Source organism: Nyctereutes procyonoides, unplaced genomic scaffold (genome assembly GCF_905146905.1).
Source record: "Nyctereutes procyonoides isolate TBG_1078 unplaced genomic scaffold, NYPRO_anot_genome, whole genome shotgun sequence".
Taxonomy (NCBI): Eukaryota; Metazoa; Chordata; class Mammalia; order Carnivora; family Canidae; genus Nyctereutes; species Nyctereutes procyonoides.
The window spans coordinates 78269-105383 of NW_026575086.1; the positions used below are offsets into that span (position 1 = coordinate 78269).

General features: G+C 40.1%; 3 protein-coding genes across 3 annotated transcripts in view; 1 reads left to right on the forward strand and 2 right to left on the reverse strand.

Annotated features, from left to right (window-relative positions):
* Window positions 1-1588: 1588 nt before the first annotated feature.
* On the reverse strand, window positions 1589-6740 carry LOC129514690 (endogenous retrovirus group K member 13-1 Env polyprotein-like). The gene is made up of 2 exons (XM_055333424.1): window positions 6657-6740; window positions 1589-2825 (listed from the first exon to the last, which is right to left on the reverse strand). Exon 2 carries the CDS (start codon window positions 2697-2699, stop codon window positions 1824-1826), a length of 876 nt encoding a protein of 291 aa, XP_055189399.1. The 5' UTR covers window positions 2700-2825; window positions 6657-6740; the 3' UTR covers window positions 1589-1823.
* A 702-nt stretch (window positions 6741-7442) lies between these two features.
* On the reverse strand, window positions 7443-25417 carry LOC129514693 (ELAV-like protein 1). Its single transcript, XM_055333425.1, is given in 6 exon segments — window positions 7443-7489; window positions 7492-8168; window positions 11498-11538; window positions 16123-16299; window positions 16951-17024; window positions 25297-25417. Coding segments are annotated over 6 exon segments (1137 nt in total).
* A 956-nt stretch (window positions 25418-26373) lies between these two features.
* Window positions 26374-27115, forward strand: part of LOC129514694 (solute carrier family 2, facilitated glucose transporter member 3-like) — a 28269-nt gene continuing 27527 nt past the window's right edge. The window contains 1 exon segment of the mRNA XM_055333426.1: window positions 26374-26382. Within this exon segment, the coding sequence (XP_055189401.1) occupies window positions 26374-26382 (9 nt within the window).

The window sequence follows — 27115 nt, forward strand, 5'->3', positions numbered from 1 at the left end:
ACAATGGAATATTACTCAGCCATTAGAAACGACAAATACCCAACATTTGCTTCAACGTGGGTGGAACTGGAGGGTATTATGCTGAGTGAAGTAAGTCAATCGGAGATGGACAAACAGTGTATGTTCTCATTCATTTGGGGAATATGAATAATAGTGAAAGGGAATATAAGGGAAGGGAGAAGAAATGTGTGGGAAATATCAGAAAGGGAGACAGAACATGAAGACTTCTAACTCTGGGAAATGAACTAGGGGTGGTGGAGGGGGAGGAGGGCGGGGGGTGGGGGTAAATGGGTGACGGGCACTGAGGGGGACACTTGATGGGATGAGCACTGGGTGTTATTCTGTATGTTGGTAAATTGAACACCAATAAAAATTAATTTATTAAAAAAAATAGAAACAAGTCTAGCGCTCACCAGAAGGGATGCGAGAAATACAATGCTCAAATGTTTCTGTGTTCTTAAAATATAGAGCGATCTTAGGCATTCAAGCTGTGTGAACTGCTCTTGGAAAGTGGAGAAATGGTTGGGAACACCAGCGCCCGGTGTGCGGGGCACCGTGTATGCATGTGTGCACAGAAATTCGGGATGTCAGAGGAGCAGCACGTCTTCAGGCGCGCCCTGGAGTTAGGTCTGACTCTGGAATATACTGGAGTTTCCCTGAAACTCTTTGGTCCGTTCCCATTGGCGCCTGGGCTTATGAAACCCGTGCATGTCCTTCTCTGGAGGGCCCGGTATGGCCCGGAATACGGCCCCCCTCTCCGGTGGCGGCCCCCCTGTTGGATGGCCTGCTGCCACTGCCAGGAGCGCTGCAGAGCCCTGGGGCTGAGTGAGCGGGAGGTGGCAATGGCACCTGCTTGGGAAAGCAATTTCCTGTCAACCAAAGCAGAAATCGCTTAAAATGTTGAAGCGGTTGAGAAAACGCACACTCAGCATCTGTCTAACGTCTTTAGTTTGAAAACTAAAACTAAAAGGTCATGTCTTTTTTTTATGTTTTTTAACCAGTTTGTGGAGACACCGAATGAAATGAGTGTTAGACAGTCTTAGAAGTTAAAGCATGCTTCAGGTTCACCACCGTCCCGAGGGACTGGTTAGTCAATGCAGTCTACTTAGATTTCTGTTTAATATATATTTTAAAGGAAATAACTTAAGAAACTTAAATTGGTCTAACATTGTGGGATTTCAAACATTTGAACATGTTGGTTGCATCCCCGAGTATAAAAACCTTTTCACTTCTCATGTAGACTAAGACAAACACTTGTGAAAATTGGCGCAAAATGCGTTGTACACTATCAAAAAGGTTTCAACTTCTTCAATCTTAATTATCTATTCTGTAGGAAAAAAAAAAAAAAGCATGAGTGTCGCGGCCGGCGCGAGAAGGTCCGGATTCAGGGACCGAGGGCAAGGGGATGAGAAAGAAACAAGAGACTAAAAGTTCATGGGATAGGAGGTTCCATGCAGCTGATGGCCACAATGGACAAGCTTTATTTTTGCATGTAGAGTTTATATAGCGTCCGTAAGCAGGCGGCCTATTTCTTTAAGGAGAAGTACATCTCGCGAACAAACATGCATTGTTTTTAAAACTAACACCTGCTACTTGTTTAAGCAATAGAGCAGGAATGCCACATTTAGACTAAACAGTGAGGTTTGTTTATTAAGTAATGACTGCCAAGGCGGTCATGTGTCAGGCCACCTCCTTGCTTACTTTATGGGAACTTGTCTCGATGACATTTTAAAGGAGAAGCAAATATGTACTTTTACTTCCATAAGGAGGAAGAATTAGGTGCAGTCCCAGCGGGTTGGCCAGGTATGACAAGGAGCCTTTGCTCAACCTGGAACCTTGCCTCGCACCGCGGGACCGCTCCCAACATCTCCCCCTATATTTTTCAAATGCAGCAAGTGAAGTTGTGCCTTAGAGGAATTTAATTGATTATTGAATTTTTTGCAAGAGCAGGCAAACATTACATACATCAGAATTAACCCGATTATTAATGCCAAAAATATCCAAAAGGAATATTTCAGTGAATTGAAGGGATTAAAGCCATTTAACTGATTTAAGATCTCACCGGCTAAATCGCCGGGGTCTTCATAATGTAACATACTTTGACTAATGGCGTCTATTTCTTGTTGTAATTTTAAGAGATCCAGACTAATATTAGCATGATTCCAAACCCCTTGTAAATGCATACGTACATTTTCCCATGATCCATTAAAAGGCAGTGGGGTAACACAAATATGTTTATAAGCATCATGGCAAGTCAATTGGGTTATAGTTTTTAATACAACAAATTGATCACCAAGATATAAAACGGCTTCTTTTAAAGCTTCAATCTGCGCTTCAATTTTTTCATCAATTCTCTTTTGAGCATCAAGAGCAATAGTTACATTTCTAGCAAGTTCATTTACATGTTCAGCGGTCTGAGCATTTTCATGCAAAGATACAACAGATACAGTAGCAGAGGCAATAAGAGCAATAGTAGCCACTATCCCTGCAATTAAAAGTCCAAGAAATCTTCGAGTTCTTCTTAGCTTTTTCACCAATTCTTGAGCTAACTGCATACCAAAGTTCGCGTACCAAGGTCCTCTCACGTCAACAGGGATCATCCAATATGGAGGTTGTTGCACCAGGAATAACTTTGTGTTGAAATCAATCTTCTTATCAAACTTGTGGCTCGTGAGGTTAACTTCTTTATTTGTCCCCATGATGGCAAATCTGTTTTAGGAGTCCTCTTCCTCCGAGGAGGGCATAAGTTCAGCCGACTCATCTTCCTTCTCAGTTTTGATATCTCTAACAAATTTGGCTGGAACCCAGCGTGGCGCTTCCTCATCCTGTGGGAAGATACAAGCATATCCTCGACCCTGTCTAAGCAAGGGGTCAGGGCCTTTCCACTGTCCTGTCATAGGATCCTTCCACTTTGCCATAAGGGGTGGATCAGTATTTTTTCCCAATGTTTTTCTGATGGTGTATATCCATCATCATGCACAATCAAAAATTTAAAATGAATATTGCTAAGTCTAGGTGCATGTGGGGGGAATATTTCATTTTTCCTGCCATAATCTCCCCCTTTTTTAGTTTTTGTAAGGTATTTTTAAGTGTAAGATGAGCTCTTTCAATAATAGCTTGACCTGTAGAGTTGTAAGGGATGCCTGTGGTATGCTGGATGTGAAATGTTTCACAAAAGGTTTTAAAAGCTTGGGATATATAAGCACTCCCATTATCAGTCTTTAATCGTTTAGGCATTCCCATGTAAGCAAAAGCGTGAAAAAGGTGATTTTGAACATCAGTAAAACTTTCACCAGAATGAGCGGAAGCTACGATCATGCCAGAATAAGTATCAATAGAAACATGCACAAATTGTAATTTATTAAAAGATGAATAATGTGTTACATCCATTTGCCAGAGATCATTGGGCAAAAGGCCTCGCGGATTAATGGCAAAGGAAGGGGTGTTAACATATTGGGGACATAGGGAGCAATTTTTAACAATTTGCCTAGCTTGTTCTCTAGTTATATGGAATTGCTTTCGTAGGGATCGAGCGTTTTGGTGGAAAAGAGAGTGACTTTTCATTGCCATACCGACAGAATCCTTATTAGCAATGACAGAATATAAATGAGTATATCTGTCAGCCAAGTCATTTCCCGAGGATAAAGGCCCAGGTAAACCAGAATGTGCTCTAATATGAGAAACAAATATAGGTGAAACTCTTTTTAAGAGCAGCTGCTGTAATTTATGAAAAAGGCATGAAAGTTCCTCATCATTAGAGTTTATGAAAGAATCAGCAAGGATGGGTAATATCCTGGCGACATATTGACTATCTGAATAGAGATTAAAGGGTTCTTGATAGATTTCAAGAGTTTTCATGACAGCATAAAGTTCAGCCCTCTGGACAGATTTTGTCTTATAGGACAACTGAATGACATTTTTATGTTGTTTATGCAGATAGACAATGGCAATGTGCCCGTCTTTGCTGGCGTCCGAAAATATGATGGGAGCGTCTCTAATCGGTTGACTCGAAATTGGAGAGACAAATATAGTAGGAATGATGGAGAGTCCCTGAAGGAGTTTGTCATTGGGAAGATGAAAAAGAAATTGACCAGGAAAATTTGCCATAGATGTTTGCCATTCCAGGGAGGTTTGATATGCATCCTCTACCACTGAGGCGGTTAAAAGAGGACATACAATACTATGAGGCTCATGTCCAAATAATTGGATGCATCTCTTCCGTCCCCTAGCAATTAATAAAGATATAAGGGAAATCGTCGGGTTGATGACATGCAAAACATGCATAGCTAAATGGAGCCATTCCAAAGGCCCATGGGTTTGCCACAACACTGCCATAGGGAGAGCATCAGGTTTTAAGATTATTAAGTTAACATTCTTTGTCAAATCTCTTTGTTGGAGCTGCGCAGAGGAAATTTTATTTGCTACTAAAGCCAAGGCATCCTCTGCTTCTGGAGTAAGCTGTCTCAAAGATGAAGGGGAGGAGTCCCCTTTTAAAATAGAAAAAAGGGGGATCCCTAGGTGGCGCAGCGGTTTGGCGCCTGCCTTTGGCCCAGGGCGCGATCCTGGAGACCCGGGATCAAGTCCCACGTCGGGCTCCTGGTGCATGGAGCCTGCTTCTCCCTCTGCCTGTGTCTCTGCCTCTCTCTCTGTCTGTTGACTATCGTAAATAAATTTAAAAAATTTTTAAAAATTTAAAAAAAAATTAAAATAGAAAAAAGGGGCTGTAACTGAGAAGTGGTGAGAGACAGCGAAGGACGGAGCCAATTTATATCACCTAATAATTTTTGGAAGTCATTTAAAGTTTTTAATTGCGAGGTTCTAACTGCGATTTTCTGTGGCCTAATACTCTGTTTACTAATAAGATATCCTAAATACTCAAAGGGAGCTTCTCTCTGTACCTTCTCAGGAGCTATTTGAAGTCCAGCAGAGCTAAGGCATTGGGAAAGAACCTGAAAGGCATTAGCCAGGTGTTCACTGGTCTCTGCTGCCAGTAATAGGTCATCCATATAATGAATACAATATACCTCAGGGAATTGTTTCCTGAAAGGGGATTCCCGTTAGAATCAGTTTTTGAACTACATTTATTAGCCCAATGATATCCTCTGTGGCATCTAGGGCAAAGGTTTTGAGGTTTTTTTGTAGTTTGTGAAGTCTTTTTCTGAGGGCATTGATTTTTAAAATGCCCAATTGGCCACTTAAGAAGCATTTTTTATTTATTTTCATGTTTGGGTTCTTATTTTGTTTTAGTATCTGAGCATGCAATTTTGCAGGAGGGATGCCTTTAATAGCAGCAGCCAAGGTGACTCCTTGCAAATACGAAGGGCCCTATATCTGCCCAAAGGTGCACATAATCTTCAAGAGGTCCCTGATTCTTCCAAGGTCTTATGGCTGCTTGACAGGCGACATTAGCATTCTCATAGGCCAATTACTTAACTCTTAAAGTGCCAGCTTCCGCATCGGTGACTATTCTACTGACTGTGGTTAACAATCTGGCCACAAAATCAGAATAATTTTCCTCGGGACCTTGCCTGATTTTTGACAGTTCCTGTGACCTTGTATTTGTGGCAGGTAGCTTTTTCCATGCTGACAGAGAACAACTATTAATTTAGGTATAAGCTACTTCAGGAAAATTCAATTGCAAGCCTACGTCATAATACGGACCAGAACCAGTTAACATGTTGTAATCAACAGGAATGTTAGTTCCCCTATTGTAGCTGGCCTGTTTTTCGGCATTTTCAGAGAATTGTGTTTTCCATAACAAATTGTTCCCCGGGGAGAGGCATGCTTGTGCAATGACCCTCCAATCTCCAGGACATAATGCATCTCGCGTCAAATTATCTAACATAGATAGAGTAAAGGGTGCTGTAGGGCCATACTGAGTACCTGCTTGTTTCAAATCCTTTAGTACTTTAAAGCTTAAGGCAGTGTATGCTCTTAGTCCCCCCTGCACAGTAACAGGAAATAACTGAAACTCAGATACATCTTCTCCCCTCTGTGAGGCTTGAAATAGAGTTCTTTGTAATGGAGTAACTCCTTTTATTGGGTAAGAATCGTCTGATTGAACAGGAAAAAGGCTTCGAGGAGCCTTCTCAGTTTGCACAGTGGAGGAGTGTAATAAAGGTGGGGGAGGAGGTTCAGCATGATTTAAAACAAAAACCTCTTCCCTTCTATCTCCAAGGTAGGGACCATCAAACGGATCCTTTTTCATCATCTCAGGGATAGTTTATGTAAAGCGGGGGTATGGATTTTTTTATTTTTTAAGCTCCCCCCCCATCGAGGGTGGTGACTCTTTTTCACTTTTAGAGTTCAAGGAGATGATCTCAATAGAGTCTGTAGGATCCAGAACCTCCTTTATACAATTCCATGTAGTCCATATATCAGGAGGCAGTTGTTCCCCTCTTATTTTTAATTCATTTTTTAGAGTCTGTCCAACTCTCTGCCAATCCAAAAGATCCACCAATCCCTGATCAGGAAACCAGGGGCATATTATTCTAACTGTATCAAAGAACTTATCCAAAGAATTATGAGAAACCTTAAACCCCTTCTCCCTTAAAAGAGCCTGTAGAACTTTTAAAAAATACCCATGTTCTACAGATTGCCTTTGTCCCATGATTATTTTACTCCTATCGTTCACGGAGCCGCCGTGATCCCCTTACCTGTAACATAAACACTTCTTCTTTCCCTCTGTCTCGGGTCCCTGTTCGGGCGCCACTTGTCGCGGCCGGCGCGAGAAGGTCTGGATTCAGGGACCGAGGGCAAGGGGATGAGAAAGAAACAAGAGACTAAAAGTTCATGGGATAGGAGGTTCCATGCAGCTGATGGCCACAATGGACAAGCTTTATTTTTGCATGTAGAGTTTATATAGCCTCCGTAAGCAGGCGGCCTATATCTCTAAGGAGAAGTACGTCTCGCGCACAAACATACATTGTTTTTATTTTTTTTATTTTTTTTTAAATTTTTTATTTATTTATGATAGTCACAGAGAGAGAGAGAGAGAGGCAGAGACATAGGCAGAGGGAGAAGCAGGCTCCATGCACCGGGAGCCCGACGTGGGATTCGATCCGGGGTCTCCAGGATCACGCCCTGGGCCAAAGGCAGGCGCCAAACCGCTGCGCCACCCAGGGATCCCCCATACATTGTTTTTAAAACTAACACCTGTTACTTGTTTAAGCAATAGAGCAGGAATGCCACCTTTAGACTAAATGAGGTTTGCTTATTAAGTAACGTCTGCCAAGGCGGTCATATGTCAGGCCACCTCAGTGCTTACTTTATGGGAACTTGTCTCGATAACATTTTAAAGGAGAAGCAAATATGTACTTTTACTTCCATAAGGGGGAAGAGCTAGGTGCAGTCCCAGCGGGTTGGCCAGGTATGACAGGGAGCCTTTGCTCAACCTGGAACCTTGCCTCGCACCGCAGGACCGCTCCCAACACATGAGCGAGTTATTTGTGGGACTTGTTGGTTTTGAAGGAAACCTGTAAGATTTTGCCCCCAGGCGGTAGCCGTTCAGACTTGCTATGGCCATGGCGGCTTCTACATAGTTTGTCATGGTCACAAAGCCAAAGCCTTTGCACTTGTAGGTGTTGAAGTCGCGAATCACTTTCACATTGGTGACTGCCCCAAAGGGGCCAAACATCTGCCAGAGGATCCCCTCATCGGCGTCCTGCCCGAGGTTGTAGATGAAGATGCACCAGCCCGAAGACGCGTTGCCCGGGACATTGACACCAGAAAGCCCACTCATGTGATCTACACCCATAGGGGAGAACCTGAATCTCTGCGCCTGGTGGTGAACGGGGCCTCCGAACCATCTGGCAGGCGAGTGGTACAGCTGGGAGAGCAGTGCCATGTTTTTGTTCTGGTTGCGGTTGGCTGCAAACTTCACTGTAATGGGCTCAGAGGAACCTGGGGGTTTATGACCATTGAAACTGGTAATTGCCTCTTCTGCCTCCGACCGTTTGTCAAACTGGATAAACGAAACCCCTCTGGACAAACCTGTGGTCTGATCCACAAGGACCCGGGAGTTGATGATTCGCCCGAACCGAGAGAACATATCCTCCACGTCCTTCTGGGTCATGGTCCGCGGGAGACCCCTGATGTACAGGTTGGCATTTTTGATGGCTTCTGAGCTAGGGCGAGCATACGACACCTTAATGGTTTTTGACTGGAGCCTCAGAAAATGCCAAACTTTTCAGAATGGTCAGACTGCTTCTCCTCATTTTCTGGCTAGTAGAAGTTGAAAGACTCGCCAGAGTTTGCAAAGATGAAATATGAAGGAAACCAGCATCAGGACCCAGAACTGACCCCTAAGGCCAAGCTCACTCCTTCACTTAACTGGTTTCATTGACCACCGGACAAAAAGTAGTGGCCAATACAACCTGCTGGGCTGGGGCCAGGGCACTTTTAATTTTTAAGTGACTTGCAGATATACCACGAGGTAGACACCACTGGCACTCTGCCCATTCAGAGAAGCAGCAGAGAAGAAGAGTTTATGCCCTTGACCCCAGGGATGCAGAGCTGGGACTGGACCCACTGGACTGGGCCCAGGCAGTATAGCAGCAGCAGCTGTTTTTCTTATGTGTCATGGAAGCAGGCAGCTGTGAAGTCCTAGAAAGAGCTCCTAGGTCAAGGGCAGGCACTGCTGCGCCACCCTTGCAGCTGTGTTCTTATGTGTCAGGGCCTGTGAAGTGCTAGAAAGAGCTCTAGGTCATTGGGCAACCCTGCAATCACATGCTACTCAAGGAATGCAAACTTCATTCATTCATTCATTCATTCACTCATTCCTCATCACGAACCAGCACACATGGGCTGTATTTGGAATACAGATGTAATTGAGACAGGCCCAGTTCCTTCCCACAGGTATGGGTGAAGCAGACAAATAATCATACTAACAGATATAAACATCAGGTAAGAGAAGTAAAGGGACTTAGATTCTTCTCCAAAGAAGTAATGACCTGGCATTTAAGCTGAGACATAAGGTACCTGTTAAAGTTACCCAAGGGAAGTGTGTATAAGTGTATGTGTTGTTGCTGTGTGTGTGTGTGTGCATGCAGGGGTGGTGGGCCTTATAGGCCATATTCAGGATTTTCAAATGTTATCGTGTGTGTGTGTGTGTGTGTGTGTGTGTGTGTGTGTGTGCGAGCGTGTAGCTACTGCAAGGTCTGAAAGCAAAATGATAACACATCAAATGAACATTCTTAAAAATACCAAGTGAGGGGGCCTCTGGGTGGCTTACCGGTTGAGCATCTGTCTGTCTTTGGCCCAGGGTGTGATCCCGGGGTCCTGGGATTGAGTCCCACGTCAGGCTCCCTGCAGGGAGCCTGCCTCTCTCTCTGTGTCTCTCATAAATAAATAAAATCTTTAAAAAATAAAAAGGAAAAAAATAGCAAGTGGTTTAGCTTTAGGAGGGAGGACAGAAGGCAGGAGGGGAGGGAAGGAGAGGATAGAGCAGCCCCTCTGTGGCTGTGCAGGGGGAGAAGAGGGTGGTGGTCCCCGGGAGGGGAAGGAGGTGCCTCTCCCTCTGTCTCTCATGAATGAATGAATGAATAAAAACTAAAAAAAAAATAGATAGCTTTATTTCTATTTCTTGCCTAATTGTCTTAGCTAGAATGTCTAATATGGTGTTGAATAGAAGTAGTGAGAAGAGACAGCCTTGTCTTACTCCTGATCTTAGGGGGAAAGTTCTCAGTTTTAACCACTTAGGATAATGCTAGCTGCAGGTTTTTTATGGGTGCTCTTTATCAGATTGAGGAGGAAGTTCCCTTCTGTTCTTGGTTTGTTTATTGTTTTTATTACACAGGGGTCTATTTTTTAGTTTTTTTTGGTCTTTGGTTTCCCGAAATCAATTGTGAATCTTCATGAAAGTAAGAATTTTTTTTTTTTTAAGAGTTTGCCATCCTTCAGTGCCTACAAACCTTCTTGGTATAGAGCAGATGTCATTCAAATAAATATTTAGTGAGTGATGATAGAATGAGTAAATGAACAGATTTGCTTTTGCATCCATCCATGGTAATGCGAGTCTCAAAGCTGTTCTTTGAGAGTGAGAAAAATAATGATTCCTGACCAAAATGTGATTGAGATGACCTATCTGAAGATTTCTATAAGTGTCCTTTTGAAGTCTTGGCATTGAATGACATGTGCTGTCTTAGGTCAGTTTCCCCAAGGAAAGAGATTCTGAAACAGAGTTGTATATAAATTTTTACTTTATATTTAAGCAGGGCCCCCAACATCCACTACATGTATATACTAGATGATCTAGCAGGTCTGAGACTGGGAGCCTCATCAGTACTTTCTGCCCTGTTATTATCCAGGACATTTAGTCTTTGTCAGAATATTATCATTGGTCAAATAATTAAATTTTCAAATAGCCACAATAAGTCTGGATTAACAAATGGTAAGACCAACTTTCTAAATACTGTCTGCATTGCCTCAGGAACACTAATAAACTTTGAAAATCAGTTGTGTTAGTGAGTATCTGTTTGTTTACTTATGAGAGGTCAATGAGCTAATAGTACCTCTTCATCCACTGCTTAATGTTAGGACATTTAAGTCTTTACGTCTATGGTTATACCATATATATCAAAGATGAAGTTATTTCACTTGTCTACTTGGAATGAGAATTCCAAAAAAAAAAAAAAGTTTTTTTTAAAATTGATTGATTTTATTATCTATCTATCTATCTATCTATCTATCTATCTATCTATCTATCTATCTATCTATCTATATTCATGAGAGACAGAAAGAGAGAGAAGTGGGCAGAGACACAGGCAGAGGGAGAAGCAGGCTCCATACAGGGAGCCTGACGTAGGATTTGATCCAGGGTCTTCAGGATCACGCCCTGGGCCGAAGGAGGTGCTAAACCTCTGAGCCACCCAGGCTGCCCTCTTGAAAAGTATTTAAAGGCAAGTGTCACCGACTACTTTTTTTTTAAGATTTTATTTATTTATTTATTCATGAGACAGAGAGACAGAGACATGGGCAGAGGGAGAGTTCCGTAAGAGCAGGATAAATACTTGATTCTTTTTATCAGTTTTCAGAATGATTCTCCAAAGGTGACTCTTTTTTCTTTCTTTTTAAGTATCATTTTGAACTCATGGAATTTAATATAATTATTTCCTTCCACTGAACTTGTTATCCTTTATGGATACTCATATGTATCCCATTTCTGGCCAGTGGGAGTCTCTTTAATTTGGTTTCTGAATTCTTTTGACATTCTCCTAGGAGTGTTTGATTGCTTCTTTGCCATCTGTTATGATGAGGTGTTCCAGGATCATCATCTACATTTCTGATGCCCAACGTGGAAGCAGCCATAAGAAGTCCTGATTTCTTTTAGTGCAAAGTGATATTCTGGTGTCATAATCTAGACATAGGAATACACACTGCTATGAATTGGTCATTGTTTCTAGGCCTTTCAGTGACCAGAGCTAGGAGAATTCATAGAATTATTTCCAATTCAGACTCAGAATTTGTAAGGTTCTTTATTTAAACTCTTTCAGCTTACATTTGTCTGTTTTTCCACTGGGGAATTAATTCCATTTGACTCTGAAGATGATGAAATTAGAAAAGTGTGTAATTTGCTTTATCCCACTTATGCACAAAAATGGTGTCAGAATAACATTACGCATGTTACTGTTTCTTTTTTTACACATGTTACTGTTAATATGATTACTGAAAACAAATTTTTTCTTCTTTTTCCCCCATTTTTCTTTTCAGAAGTGGCTACATTTCCACCAGCAGTGTATGTGGCTTCTGATTTTCTCTGCATCCTCACCAACACTTGTTATCCCCTGTTCTTTTCATTAGTATTATTATGGCCATTCTGTTGGTATGAAGTAGTACCTCACTAGAGTTTTGATTTGCTTTTTTCTGATAGCTAAACGATATTGGGCATCTTTTCATGTGCTTCCTGACCATTTGAAGAAATGTCTGTTCAATTGGGTTGCTCATTTTTTTTTTTTTAAAATGTGTTTTCTGTCATTGAGTTGTAAGAGTTTTTATATATTCAATTTGTCAGATATATGATTTACAAATTCTGTAGGTTGTCTTTTCTGTGCCCTTTGAAGTGAAAAATTTAAAAGTTTTTTTTTAAAGTGCTCGCTTCGGCAGCACATAAAATAAAATGTTTTTAAAAGATTTTTATTTTCAATTAAAGTGAGTGCGTGAAAGAGAGCATGAGTTTGTGCGGGGTGGGAGGGAAAGTGCAGAGGGGGAAGGAGGAGTAGGCTGTCTGCTGAGCAGGGAGCCCCATGCAAGGCCGGATCCCAGAACCCTGAGATCATGACCTGGGCCAAAGGCAGACACTTAAATGACTGAGCCAACCAGGTCCCCAACAAAGTTTTAAATTTTGATGAGGTTTAACTTATATTTCTGCTTTTTATGTTTGGTATCAAATCTAGGAAACCATTGCTGAGTCCGAGATCCTGAAGCTTCACTCCTATGTTTTCATTTAGTTTAGTTCTTACATTTAGGTCATGGATCCATTTCAAGTTGATTTTAGTATTTGGTGTGAAGTAAGGTCAACTTCATTCTTTTATCCCATGTCCTAGCACCATTTGTTGAAAAGTCTATTCTCCCCATTCCCTTGTCTTGACGCTCTGAGTGAAAATCACTTGACCGTAGGGACGAGGGTTTATTGATGGACTCCTAATTATATTTCACTGACTTCTATCTTTCTTTATGCTCGTACCTGATGGATTACTACTGCTTTGTAGTATGTTTTGAAATTGGAAAATGCGAGTCCTCCAGCTTTGTTCTTTGATTGTAGGATTTCCCCAAAGAAGCAAGTTGGGATTTTAATAGGGATTGTGTTGAATATTTAGATTACTTTGGATAGTATCGATATCTTAACAATATTAAGTCTTGTCTTCAGATCCCTTGGGTTTTCTATGTTGTAGGAGCAGCTTTCCTATTTCCCCAAAGAAGCAAGTTGGGATTTTAATAGGGATTGTGTTGAATCTTTAGATCACTTTGGATAGTATTGATATCTTAACAATATTAAGTCTTCTGTTTCATTAATGTGGGATGAATTTCCATTTATTTAGATCTTTGATTTCTTTCAGGAACGTTTTGTCATTATCAGAGAGTATATGCTTTGCATTTCTTTTATGGTGGAATTTCTTCCTAGCATTTTATTGTTTTTAGTGCCATTGTAACTGTTTTCTCAATTTCATGTTGGATTGTTCATTGTTAAAAAATATAGAAATAAAATTTGTTTGTTATATATTAATCTAGTATATTTTGCAACCCCACTAAACTCATTTATTCCGAACGTTTTTCAGAGCATTCCTAGGATTTTGTATAGATAAGATCCTATCATCTATGAATAGAAGCAGTTTTCCTTTCTAAAGTAGATGCCTTGGGCACCTGGGGGTTCAGTGGTTGGGCGTGTGCCTTTGCCTTAGGGTGGGATCCTGGGATTAAGTCGCACATCAGGCTCCCTGAGGGAAGCGTACTTCTTGCCTTTGTCTCTGCCTCTCCCTCTGTCTCTCATGAATGAATGAATAAAAACTTTAAAAAAATAGACTGGTTTATCCTAGTGCCTGTGACTGCATATAGTCGCAGGGAGAGAGGAAGAGGGAGAAGCAGACTCCCCACTGAGCTGGGAGCCTGACCTGGGGCTTGATCACAAGACCCTCAAGCCCCGGAGATCACAACCTGAGCTGAAGGCAGACACTTAACTAGCTGAGCCACCATGGCGCCCCCAAAGCTAAGCAGTCTAAGAGAATTTCCACAGCCACCCGTACCAGGGTTTACACCCACATCCAGACTTTTATTATATCTTGTTATTGTTATAATATTTATTACTTATTATATTAATGAAAATAATTAAAATTAAGTAGAAATTTTAAATTCAGTTCCCCAGTCACAGCAGTCACATTTCAAGTGATTAGTATCAACACATGGCTAGTGGCTATCCTATAAGCCAGCACAGATGGACATTTCCATTATTATAGAAAGGTCTACTAAGCAGTTGCTACAGATTATTTTATGCCAAACTTCATTTATGTACTAGATAATATCCACTCCTACTGAACTTTATTCCAACAGGTCTTGCCTATTATTTCTCATCTTAACATCTTCTTTTGGCTCTACTTCCTCCAACTATTGCCCAATTTCTCTGCTTCTCTCTGAAGTAAAATGGCTCATAAGTTTTCTGTGCTCATAGTCTCCAGTTCCTCTGCTCCCATTCTCTTAAATTCCCCCAACGTGGACTTTAACCCACATTCCATAAAAATGCTTGCCAAAATCACATAGGGCTTCCACATTCTAACCCAGTTGTCAATTTTATCTTCATTGTAGTTAACACATCAGCAGGATTTAAATACTGTATCCCTCTTTCTCCAGTGGCTTCCAGCATACTCTGTGTTCTCTTAGCTTTCTCTCTCTTGAACACTGCTCAATCTCCACTGCTGCTTTATCCTCTCCACCCAGCCTCTGACAATGGAGTACCCACTATCAGTCCTCTCCTGACTCCACGCTCACTTCCCAGGGCATTCCATCTATTCCATGGCTTTAAGTAGCATCAAGATGCTGAGAACTGTCCATCTAAGTCCCTGGCCCCAACCTCTCTCAAGGGCTCCTCCTTGACTACTTGATGCTCCACTTGTCTGAGAGAGACCTCCAACCTGACAGCTCTACACTTCAGCTTCCTAGACAAACCTACGCTAACTAGAGTCTTTCCTACCTTACTGACAACTCAATCCTTCCAGCAAGTCATCCTTGTTTCCTCTCACATGCCCCACAGTCAAACTACCTTTGATATACCTTTCAAAAGTATATCCAGAATTTGACTCTTTCTCTTTCACTTCCACATACCTCCTTACCCCCCAGGATGAATCACCTTAATCTTACTGAACTCTTGCCACAGCAATCCTTTCAAAGGTATGCAGGTCATACCTGTCTTTCCTCTGCTCAAAACCCCCCATGGGGGATCCCTGGGTGGCTCAGCGGTTTAGCGCCTGCCTTTGGCCCAGGGCGCGATCCTGGAGTCCCGGGATCGAGTCCCACGTCAGGCTCCTGGCATGGAGCCTGCTTCTCCCTCCTCCTGTGTCTCTGCCTCTCTCTCTCTCTCTCTCTCTCTCTCTCTCTCTGTCTATCGTAAATAAATAAACAAATAAACAAACAAACAAATAAATGATAAATAAATAAATAAATAAATCTTTAAAAAAGAAAAACTCCCATGGTTCACCATTTCACTCAGAATAAAAAATTCAAAACCCTTTACACCAGGACACAAGATTCTAGGTGATTTTAAGTTATAAATGGACTGAAGCAAAGGCTTCAGAACTAGCTTTACATGTCTTCGTCACTTCTGTCAAAGGCCAGTATAGAGTTTGAGCCACTATGTTAATGACTAAACAAGAGATACTTTCTTTGAATAGATGAAGGCCTAAGTTGGGCAAAGCCTGTGACCACATTTTCACAAATCATATCCTTAACCTATATAAGTGTATTGAGGTATGTTCTAGCTTACAGGAATCCTTGGGACCCCTTTGTCAAAGCACAACTCAAACACTCGCCATCAACGGCATACACATCTTTGTGTCTCCTTCAGAGGCACATCATCAACTCAGTCTGTTCTGCATCCCCGGCAGGGGGGCCAGACCATCTTCTTTCCAGTATTCCACATGTTCCCTTTATCTCCTCATCTAACCTGGCACTTGAAATATCCTCTGAACTCTGACCAGGATAGGTTTTTAGAAAAGCTTCCCTGGAGAGCACAGGTGTGTGCACAAGCAGTGGTAGGTGCAAGAATCACCCAGCCATTCAAATTAATTATGGTTCCAGGGAGCAGTCATGAGAATGCTTCGGCAATGCCTACACTAATGAAACACACTGTCTCAAGTCACTAACAGCATGTAATCCTCAACACTTGCTGCCTGTCTCAGTCATTTTTGCTTCCTCAATGCTTGGTACAAAATAGACACCGATATCTTCGCCAGTGATCATAATCAGACGACTGCATGAATAAACAGACTCATCTGCATCTTGACCTAAGAGTCCAAACCAGAGGCACAGAAGCAGGTCAGGAAGCAGAGACCTAAACAAAATTATGTATTCACAACACAATTATAGCCTTGAAATAAAGGCTTGAAATAAAACTCGATAGGAACCAAGTTTTCTTACCTGTGCTTGTTTATGCATTTCTCCTTTAAGATCATCAAAACATGTGCTTTCTCCTTCATCAGATTCTGCATCAAACATCTCCTTCAATTTTCTCTTCTTATCCAAATGCTTTTTCCTGGCACTTTCCTCTGTACTGGGGTCAATTTCTTCCTTATTAACTTCTTCTACATCTTCAATCTTAAATTTAGAGAAGAGAAAATTTTGTAAAAGTCTGTGGAAATCTTTTCTTTAAACATTAAAGTGTATTTTTAAAGTTCTATCTGAGCTGCAAAAATCTTGGTTATGATCATCATGAAAACAAAACCAAAAACAAACCAAACCAAAACACAGCCTTTGGTTCTAAATAACATGTACTACCATAAGAGACATTTAAACATCTACACTACAATAAACTGTGTGGCTTCTTAATCTTGCTGGGATTGCCAAATATGAATAAAAATAACAGCAAGTGTCCCCACTCAGATACTCCCCAGACACGGTTTTAAAGAAATATTAGGGAGAATAGGTATTTAATTCTTTTAAATGGTACTTAAATTTAAGAAGAGGAGAATGATGGCAAAAGGAATGTTAGAAAGAAAGATGGTGACTCAGGAGCTAAACTTTCAATGACTGAAGAATCATAATGACAACAAGAAGTAAGTAGGTGTCACCCAAAAGTTCACGAATAACAAACCAACAACTTGGATTTGTTCCCAATCTCCATATTTTTAGGAAGGAATCTATCCACTCTATAATCTACACAGATAAGTAAGATCTGCATTTCTTAATATGGGCCTCTCTCAGAACATAGTGGCCAGTGACTGGCTGCCAGCCATGGCAAAATCATACCTGAGTATCTGGGTCTGATTTTCCCTTGTGTACGTCCCCTGTTTCCAGGTCTTCAAAGTCACCATAGAGCTCTTCTGGGAAAAGAACACCCAAATGTCTTCTATGAATAGGGCTTGCATATGACACTGCAGCACCACCAGGTTCACTGTGTACTCTGAAGCCCAAATTTCGTTTTTATCCCTCTTATTACTATATACCCTAGGAGAACCCTGTACTTGCACTGGATTCTTTTTCTTGTTAAACTGTCAGTATTTCATCACCTTTTTGGATGAAGCACATGGACTCAATCCATGTTTCCTTACTTTTCTTTGATATCCCACTTAGCCAAGAGCTATTTTTCTAATACAGGTAGTAAACACTTCATAGCAGAGATGCAGAGATACATGCATGGCCCTAGAGGGGAGTCCCCGAGATCAACAGTAACATGAAAAAAAAAAAAAAAAACCCATGCACACACACACACACACACACACACACAAAAACAAAACATGAAAAAACCATGGCTTGATTAACAGCACATAGGGCAGAGTCTCAGTAGTAAGAGCAACACTAAACGATGTATGGCATACCTAGGAAAAATCTTAGATTAAATAAATTACAGTAATTAGAGTAAGAATCATACCCAAAACAATGCTGAACCACATGAAGAACTCATTAATTCCATGTTTTTAAAGCTCTAAGTTTAGCTATGGGTTCTATCCTTAAAAGAAAAAGACACTAAAACTCCTTTGGGAAGCAATGTTTAGATAAAACATTTTCATATAAGAAAGAGCCAAAGAACCAAAGAAGATAAAACAGATGGGAAGATTCTGGTTGTTTAAAAAAAAAGGATAAAATAATTAGGAATAAACCTAACAACAAATGTGCTGGAGCTTTATTTTAAAAACTTAAAAAACTTTAATATGCTACCAAACACATGGAATAGACATGAGCTAACACTGTCAAGTGCTTTACAGACACGGTACTGTTCTAAATACTTTAATTGCCATTAACTACATTCTTCAACATGACCCAATGAAGTAGGTATTGTTAACATTATCTACTGAACAAATAAAGATTTGCATATATTGGAAAAAGAAGACTCAATATCAGAAAGATGTCAATTCTCCCTTTGTCACAGTTCTAATAAAAAATACCATCAAGAAAAGACAACCTACTGAATGGGAGAAGATATTTGCAAATGACATATTCAATAAAGGGTTAGAATCATATATATATATATACATATGATTCTATATGGCTATATATATACATATATATACATATACAAATATATATATACATACATATACTATATATATATATAACTCAACATCAAAAAAAAGCAAGTAATTCAATTAAAAATGGGCAGAAGACATAGACATTTCTCCACTGGCCAAGGGACACATGAAAAGATGTTCAACATCACTCATCATCAGGGAAATGCAAATCAAACCCACAAGGAGCTCTAACTCACACCTGTCAGAATGGCTAAAATAAAAAACACAGAAAACAAGTGTTGGCAAGGACATGGAAAAAAAGGAACTCTTGTGCACTGTTGGAAGGAATGCAAACTGGTGCAGGGAGACAGTATAGAGGTTCCTCAAAAAGTTAAAAATACAACTACCATATGATCCAGTAATTGCACTACTGGGTGTTTATCCAAAAAATATGCAAATACTAATTTGAAAGGATATATGCATCCCTATGTTTATTGTAGCATTATTTACAATAGTCAAATTATGGAAGTAGGCCAAGCATCCATCGATAGATGAATGTATAAAGAAGATGTGGTGTACACACACACACACACACACACACACACACACACAATAATGGATTTTATTCAGCTATCCAAAAGAATGAAATCTTGCCATTTGCAACAATATGAATGGATGTAGAGAGTACAATGCTAAGGAAAATTCGTTAGAGAAAGACAAACACCATATGATTTCATTCATATGTAGAATATAAGTCACAAAGAAGCAAGGGGGAAAAAGAGACAAACCAAAAATCTCTCTTAACTATAGAGAACAAATCAAGGGTTACCAGAGGAGAGGTGGTCAGGAGATGAGTGAAATAGGGGGATTAAGAGGACACTTGTCATGATGAGCACTGAGTAATATACATAACTGTTGAATCATTATATTGTACACCTGAAACTATTATAACAATGTATGTTAACCACACTAAAACTAAAATTAAAAAAAAAATACCACCACGGATTTCTGTCTGGAAAAGATAGTATAGGCTTATTTCCTCCGTTCCTCCCATCTAAGTATAACCAACTCCAAAAATAACCCAGAATCCAAGGAAAACCAAAGCACTCTGAAAGGTGTAAAGAAAAAAGGGCTGGTGAGGGGCCCCAGGACAGGAGGAATGACATAATGGCCAGTGGCTCACTATACCACAACCCACAGAAAGGCAATTCAGAGCCACTATTTCCCAATCTCCAAGCTAGCAACAGAAGGTAGACCAGGTAGACTCAATCTTCTCCCAAATCAAACCCCAATCTTAGCAGCAACACCAGGTAAACCAGGCAGCACTGGCAAGGGGGCTTCTTTCAAAGCGCCACTGACAATAAGTGATGAGGGAAGTTTGCCTTCTCCAAAGATCCTGAATCTCCTTTCCTCCACCAAGATATACCAGGTGGTGAAAGGTTATTGGCAAAGGGAGATTGTGCCCGGCATGAGGCTCTCCTCCTCATGTGTGTGCCCAGGCAGGACCAGCAAAGATCCCCCCACAACAAGCAAACTAGCGTTGGGTCGGGGTTAACCGGTTACCCTGACAGCATCCTGGAGTTCAGCAAACGCCTGGGCGTGTAAAGAGATAAAGGAGCATGCAACGGAGAACACTGCAGACCAAACTCTGTATAAACTTGAGCAAGGCCCCTGGTCTATGGAATCTTAGCGAAGAGGGGACCTCGAGACTCGCCCTGAGTACCCACGAGGGCTGGTGCAGAGACCTCATGAGATGACTGACGTGAACAGCTTTTTAAACTGTACGGTATACAGAGGTTGCAAAACATGGTTTCTCATTGACGGGCTTGTAACCCATCTTATCCTGAATGTCACCCAGTATAGCATGTTCTTCTCCGCCCTTTCCAGAAAACCCCCCACCCAGAGACTGAAAAGGCCACCAGGGAGCCCACCTCTACTTTTCCTCCTCCAGTCACATGAGTCCTCTGGAAATTCTTATATAGTTCATCCTCTGACCTATTAAACTGTTCTCATTCTACTTTCCATCATATAAAATAATATGAAGGCAAAAATGTCATCCACGAAATATTCAAATTCCTCCAAAAAGACTAAATATTCAAGACTACAGCTTGATGACTACATTACACATCAAGATGGTAAAGTCTTTTATCTTCTGGCTAAATGTATGATAGTTTAAGTTATACATATGTAAAATTACTTTATAATTACAGTGTGCCCAGGCATTGAGCTAAGAACTCTGCCTGTATTATCATATTTAATTCTTCCAGTGATCCCATAAGGTACTACTATTATAATACCTATTTTACAGATGAGAAAACTGATTTAGAGATTATGACTGTGTCTAAATTCACATGATTAGCAAGTAGTAAAGTCAGGACTGAAACTAACAAATCCAAATAACTGCAAAGACCCAACTCTTAATTAACTTCTATTTCATTGCCCTGAACTGTCAGAATCAAAAACCACCCTTAAACTTATTGTAAGAGAGATGTATGGGGACAGATGGTAGTGACATTTGTGATTTTTTATAGCATAAATTAAATTTTATTGTGTTCAATTTACCAACATACAGACCTAAAACCCAGTGCTCATCCCTCAAGTGTCAACTCAGTGCCCATCACCCATTCACCCCCACCCCCCCTCCTCCCCTTCCACCACCCCTAGTTCATTTCCCAGAGTTAGGAGTCTTTATGTTCTGTCTCCCTTTGATATTATCCCCCATTTCTTCTTTCCTTCATTCCCTTCCCTTATATTCCCTTCCCATATATCCAGATTTATATTTCCCTTTTTTGTCCTTCTCCGATTGAACTACTTCACTCTCCCATAACACTCCTTCTGTCCATCCATGTTGAAGCAAATGTTAGATATTCTGTTATTTTCATTAATGTCAATGTATTTTCAACATTTTCTATGTATTGTAAATTGTATACATCACACAAAAAGAGGTCCATTAAAAATGGGAAAGCTTGGGAAGATTAGTTCTCAAAGTTTAGAAATTTAGAAAAATTGAAAGCTCATGAAATTATTTGACACATATGCAAGATATTTGTTGCATTTATTTATAATGAAATCTGAAAAATTTGCTTAAATAACCATAATAGGGTAACCATTAAATGGTACATATAATGGTATAATAGATAATTTTCTTTTTGTGTCTTCTTACCAGGTAGATGTTTTTCAGTGGGCCTGCATTATTTTAAATAACCATTTTTTCATTTATCTGAATATATTCTAGTAAGAATATCATGTTTAAAAGTTTGTATAATTTGTTGTTTCCTGCCTTGTTATTATATACTTATGTATATGTATGTACATATCTCATGTACACACACACAGGGGTATACATCACAGATGTGAGCTTGAAGATTATTTACCTCATTTTCTACTATATCTATAATTAGTGTTCATATGGGTTTTGCTTATTCATTTTTTTTAAACTAAAACAAACAAACTGATAAATAAGCCTGTGTTTGTTTTGTGTTTTTGCTCTAAAACGGGGAAGCACTTGCATTCATCCTCCGTATACTTTGCATTAAGGAGTGTGAGATGATGCAGCAGAAAAAATATAGTCACTGAGGTGCACCTGTCTAGCTTAGTCATTAGAGCATGCTGCTCTTGATCTTCTTCCTTTGAGTTTGAGTAGCCATATTGGGTATAGAGCTCAAAAAAACTACATCCCATGTGTGTGTATGTGTGTGTATGTGTTATATGCCTTATGTATGTATGTATATATGTGTGTATATATATATATATATATATATATATATATATAGGTTGATGATAATAATCCATTTTTTGAATATGATTGATGTTGTTCTACATCATTTTTTATTATCTAACTGTATTGCATGAAACTTTTGATTTTGTATCAATCTTGTCTCAGCTTTAGATTGCTCATCCATTTTGAGTTTATCTTTGTGTATGTCTGCAAACTGTTCTAGTTTCATTCTGAGTGCATGTGGATGTCCAATTTTCCCAGCTTTAATTTATTGAAGAGACTGTCTTTCTTCCAGTCATGATAGTCTTTCCTCCTTTATCAGAATATTAGTTGACCATAAAGTTCAGGGTCCACTTCTGGGTTCTCTATTCTGTTCCATTGATCTATGTGTCTCCAGGATTGTGCCAGTACCACACTGCTTGCTGACCACAGCTGTGTAGTACAACCTGAAATCTGGCATTGTACATGCCTAGATATGGTTTTCTCTTTAATTTGCATGAAAGCTATTTGCAGTCTTGAAAGATTGCACAAAAATCACAAAACAAATTTGTTGTAATGGATTAAGAGATATATCCATCAAACACAATATATAGACATTGCACATTGCAGCGGGGGTAACATTGCCTGATTTGAACAATTAATTCTGCCAAAAATAGCATGAAGCATTTTTCCAGTTTCAATCTTAATCTCAATGATATCAGAAAAGAATTATTGTTAGATGGGTATAGATCCTTTACCTCTTTGGTTAGGTTCATTCCTAGGCATCTTATGCTTTTGGGTGCAATTGTAAATGGGATTGACTCCTTATTTCTCTTTCATTCAGCTCATTGGCCACAGTGTATAGGAATGCCATTGATTTCTGGGCATTGATTTTGTATCCTGCCAGCTACCAAATTGCTGTATGAGTTCTAGCAATCTTGAGGTGGAGTACTTTGGGTTTTCTAACAGAGTATCATGTCATCGGCGAAGAGGGAGAGTTTGACTTCTTCTTTGCCAATTTGAATGCCTTTAATGTCTTTTTGTTGTCTGATTGCTGAGGCTAGGACTTCCAATACTATGTTGAATAGCAGTGGTGAGAGTGGACATCCCTGTCTTGTTCCTGATCTTAGGGGAAAGGCTCCCAGTGCTTCCCATTGAGAATGATGATATTTGCTGTGGGCTTTTCGTAGATGGCTTTTAAGATGTCGAGGAAATTTCCCTCTATCCCTACACTCTGAAGAGTTTTGATCAGGAATGGATGCTGTATTTTGTCAAATGCTTTCTCTGCATCTAATGAGAGGATCATATGGTTCTTGGTTTTTCTCTTGCTGATGATGATGAATTGATCACATTGATTGTTGAACCAGGTTGTACTACAAAGCTGTGGTCATCAAGACAGTGTGGTACTGGCACAAAAACAGACACATAGATCAATGGAACAGAATAGAGAACCCAGAAGTGGACCCTGAACTTTATGGTCAACTAATATTCGATAAAGGAGGAAAGACTATCCACTGGAAGAAAGACAGTCTCTTCAATAAATGGTGCTGGGAAAATTGGACATCCACATGCAGAAGAATGAAACTAGACCACTCTCTTGCACCATACACAAAGATAAACTCAAAATGGATGAAAGATCTAAATGTGAGACAAGATTCCATCAAAATCCTAGAGAGAGAACAGGCAACACCCTTTTTGAACTTGGCCACAGTAACTTCTTGCAAGATACATCCACGAAAGCAAAAGAAACAAAAGCAAAAATGAACTATTGGGGACTTCATCAAGATAAGAAGCTTTTGCACAGCAAAGTAATACAGTCAACAAAACTCAAAGACAACCTACAGAATGGGAGAAGATATTTGCAAATAACATATCAGATAAAGGGCTAGTTTCCAAAATCTATAAAGAACTTATTAAACTCAACAGCAAAGAAACAAACAATCCAATCATGAAATGGGCAAAAGACATGAAGAGAAATCTCACAGAGGAAGACATAGACATGGCCAACATGCACATGAGAAAATGCTCTGCATCACTTGCCATCAGGGAAATACAAATCAAAACCACAATGAGATACCACCTCACACCAGTGAGAATGGGGAAAATTAACAAGGCAGGAAACAACAAATGTTGGAGAGGATGCGGAGAAAAGGGAACCCTCTTACACTGTTGGTGGGAATGTGAACTGGTGCAGCCACTCTGGAAAACTGTGTGGAGGTTCCTCAAAGAATTAAAAATAGACCTGCCCTACGACCCAGCAATTGCACTGTTAGGGATTTACCCCAAAGATTCAGATGCAATGAAACGCCGGGACACCTGCACCCCGATGTTTCTAGCAGCCATGTCCACAATAGCCAAACTGTGGAAGGAGCCTCGGTGTCCATCGAAAGATGAATGGATAAAGAAGATGTGGTTTATGTATACAATGGAATATTACTCAGCCATTAGAAACGACAAATACCCACCATTTGCTTCAACGTGGATGGAACTGGAGGGTATTATGCTGAGTGAAGTAAGTCAATCGGAGAAGGACAAACAGTGTATGTTCTCATTCATTTGGGGAATATGAATAATAGTGAAAGGGAATAGGGAAGGGAAGGGGGAAGGAGAAGAAATGTGTGGGAAATATCAGAAAAGGAGACAGAACATAAAGACTTCTAACTCTGGGAAATGAACTAGGGGTGGTGGAAGGGGGAGGAGGGCGGGGGTGGGGGTGAATGGGTGACGGGCACTCAGAGGGGGACACTTGACGGGATGAGCACTGGGTGTTATTCTGTATGTTGGTAAATTGAACACCAATAAAAATTAATTTATATATAAAAAAACTAACACCTGTTATTTGTTTATGCAATGAGAGCCACAATGACAATTTATTTTTGCATGTAGAGTTTATATAGCCTTTATTAAGCAGGCGGCTTATGTCTGCCAAGGAAGTCATGTGTCAGGCACAAACATACCTTGTTTTTAAAACTAACATGTTACTTGTTTAAGCAATAGAGCAGGAATGCCACATTTAGAAGTGAGGTTTGTTTTATTAAGTAATGTCTGCCATAAGGGGAAGAGCTGTCAGGCCAGTCCTTGCTTACTTTATGGGAACTTGTCTCGATAATGATTTTAAAGGAGCCTTTGCTCAACCTGGACTTTTACTTCCATAAGGGGAAGAGCTAGGTGCAGTCTCAGCGGGTTGGCCAGGTATGACAAGGAGCCTTTGCTCAACTTGGAACCCTGCCTCGCACCGCGGGACGGCTCCCAACATCTCCCCCTATATTTTTCAAATGCAAAAAGTGAAGTTGTGCCTTAGAGGAGTTTAATTGATTATTGAATTTTTGCAAGAGCAGGCAAACATTACATACATCAGGATTAATCCGATTATTAATGCCAAAAATATCCAAAAAGAATGTTTCAGCGAATTGAAGGGATTAAAGCCATTTAACTGATTTAAGATCTCACCGGCTAAATCGCCGGGGTCTTCATAATGCAACATACTTTGACTAATGGCGTCTATTTCTTGTTGTAATTTTAAGAGATCCAGACTAATATTAGCATGATTCCAAACCCCTTGTAAATGCATACGTACATTTTCCCATGATCCATTAAAAGGCAGTGGGGTAACACAAATATGTTTATAAGCGTCATGGCAAGTCAATTGGGTTATAGTTTTTAATACAACAAATTGATCACCAAGATATAAAACGGCTTCTTTTAAAGCTTCAATCTGCGCTTCAATTTTTTCATCGATTCTCTTTTGAGCATCAAGAGCAATAGTTACATTTCTAGCAAGTTCATTTACATGTTCAGCGGTCTGAGCATTTTCATGCAAAGATACAACAGATACAGTAGCAGAAGCAATAAGAGCAATAGTAGCCACTATCCCTGCAATTAAAAAGTCCAAGAAATCTTCGAGTTCTTCATAGCTTCTTCACCAATTCTTGAGCTAACTGCATGCCAAAGTTCGTGTACCAAGGTCCTCTCACGTCAACAGGGATCATCCAATATGGAGGTTGTTGCACCAGGAATAACTTTGTGTTGAAATCAATCTTCTTATCAAACTTGTGGCTTGTGAGGTTAACTTCTTTATTTGTCCCCATGATGGCAAATCTGTTTTAAGAGTCCTCTTCCTCCGAGGAGGGCATAAGTTCAGCCGACTCATCTTCCTTCTCAGTTTTGATATCTCTAACAAATTTGGCTGGAACCCAGCGTGGCGCTTCCTCATCCTGTGGGAAGATACAAGCATATCCGACCCTGTCTAAGCAAGGGGTCAGGGCCTTTCCACTGTCCTGTCATAGGATCCTTCCACTTTGCCATAAGGGGTGGATCAGTATTTTTCCCCAATGTTTTTCTGATGGTGTATATCCATCCTCATGCACAATCAAAAAATTTAAAATGAATATTGCTAAGTCTAGGTGCATGTGGGGGGAATATTTCATTTTTCCTGCCATAATCTCCCCCTTTTTTAGTTTTTGTAAGGTATTTTTAAGTGTAAGATGAGCTCTTTCAATAATAGCTTGACCTGTAGAGTTGTAAGGGATGCCTGTGGTATGCTGGATGTGAAATGTCTTACAAAAGGTTTTAAAAGCTTGGGATATATAAGCACTCCCATTATCAGTTTTTAATCGTTTAGGCATTCCCATGTAACCAAAAGCGTGAAAAAGGTGATTTTGAAATTCAGTAAAACTTTCACCAGAATGAGCGGAAGCTACGATCATGCCAGAATAAGTATCAATAGAAACATGCACAAATTGTAATTTATTAAAAGATGAATAATGTGTTATATCCATTTGCCAGAGATCATTGGGCAAAAGGCCTCGCGGATTAATGGCAAAGGAAGGGGTGTTAACATATTGGGGACATAGGGAGCAATTTTTAACAATTTGCCTAGCTTGTTCTCTAGTTATATGGAATTGCTTTCGTAGGGATCGAGCGTTTTGGTGGAAAAGAGAGTGACTTTTCATTGCCATACCGACAGAATCCTTATTAGCAATGACAGAATATAAATGAGTATATCTGTCAGCCAAGTCATTTCCCGAGGATAAAGGCCCAGGTAAACCAGAATGTGCTCTAATATGAGAAACAAATATAGGTGAAACTCTTTTTAAGAGCAGCTGCTGTATTTTATGAAAAAGGCACGAAAGTTCCTCATCATTAGATTTATGAAAGAATCAGCAAGAATGGGTAATATCCTGGTGACATATTGACTATCTGAATAGAGATTAAAGGGTTCTTGATAGATTTCAAGAGTTTTTATGACAGCATAAAGTTCAGCCCTCTG

Bases quoted from the DNA above. Each gene is read 5' to 3' on its own strand.
- LOC129514690 (XM_055333424.1), bottom strand. From the start codon at position 2,699: ATGGGGACAAATAAAGAAGTTAACCTCACGAGCCACAAGTTTGATAAG.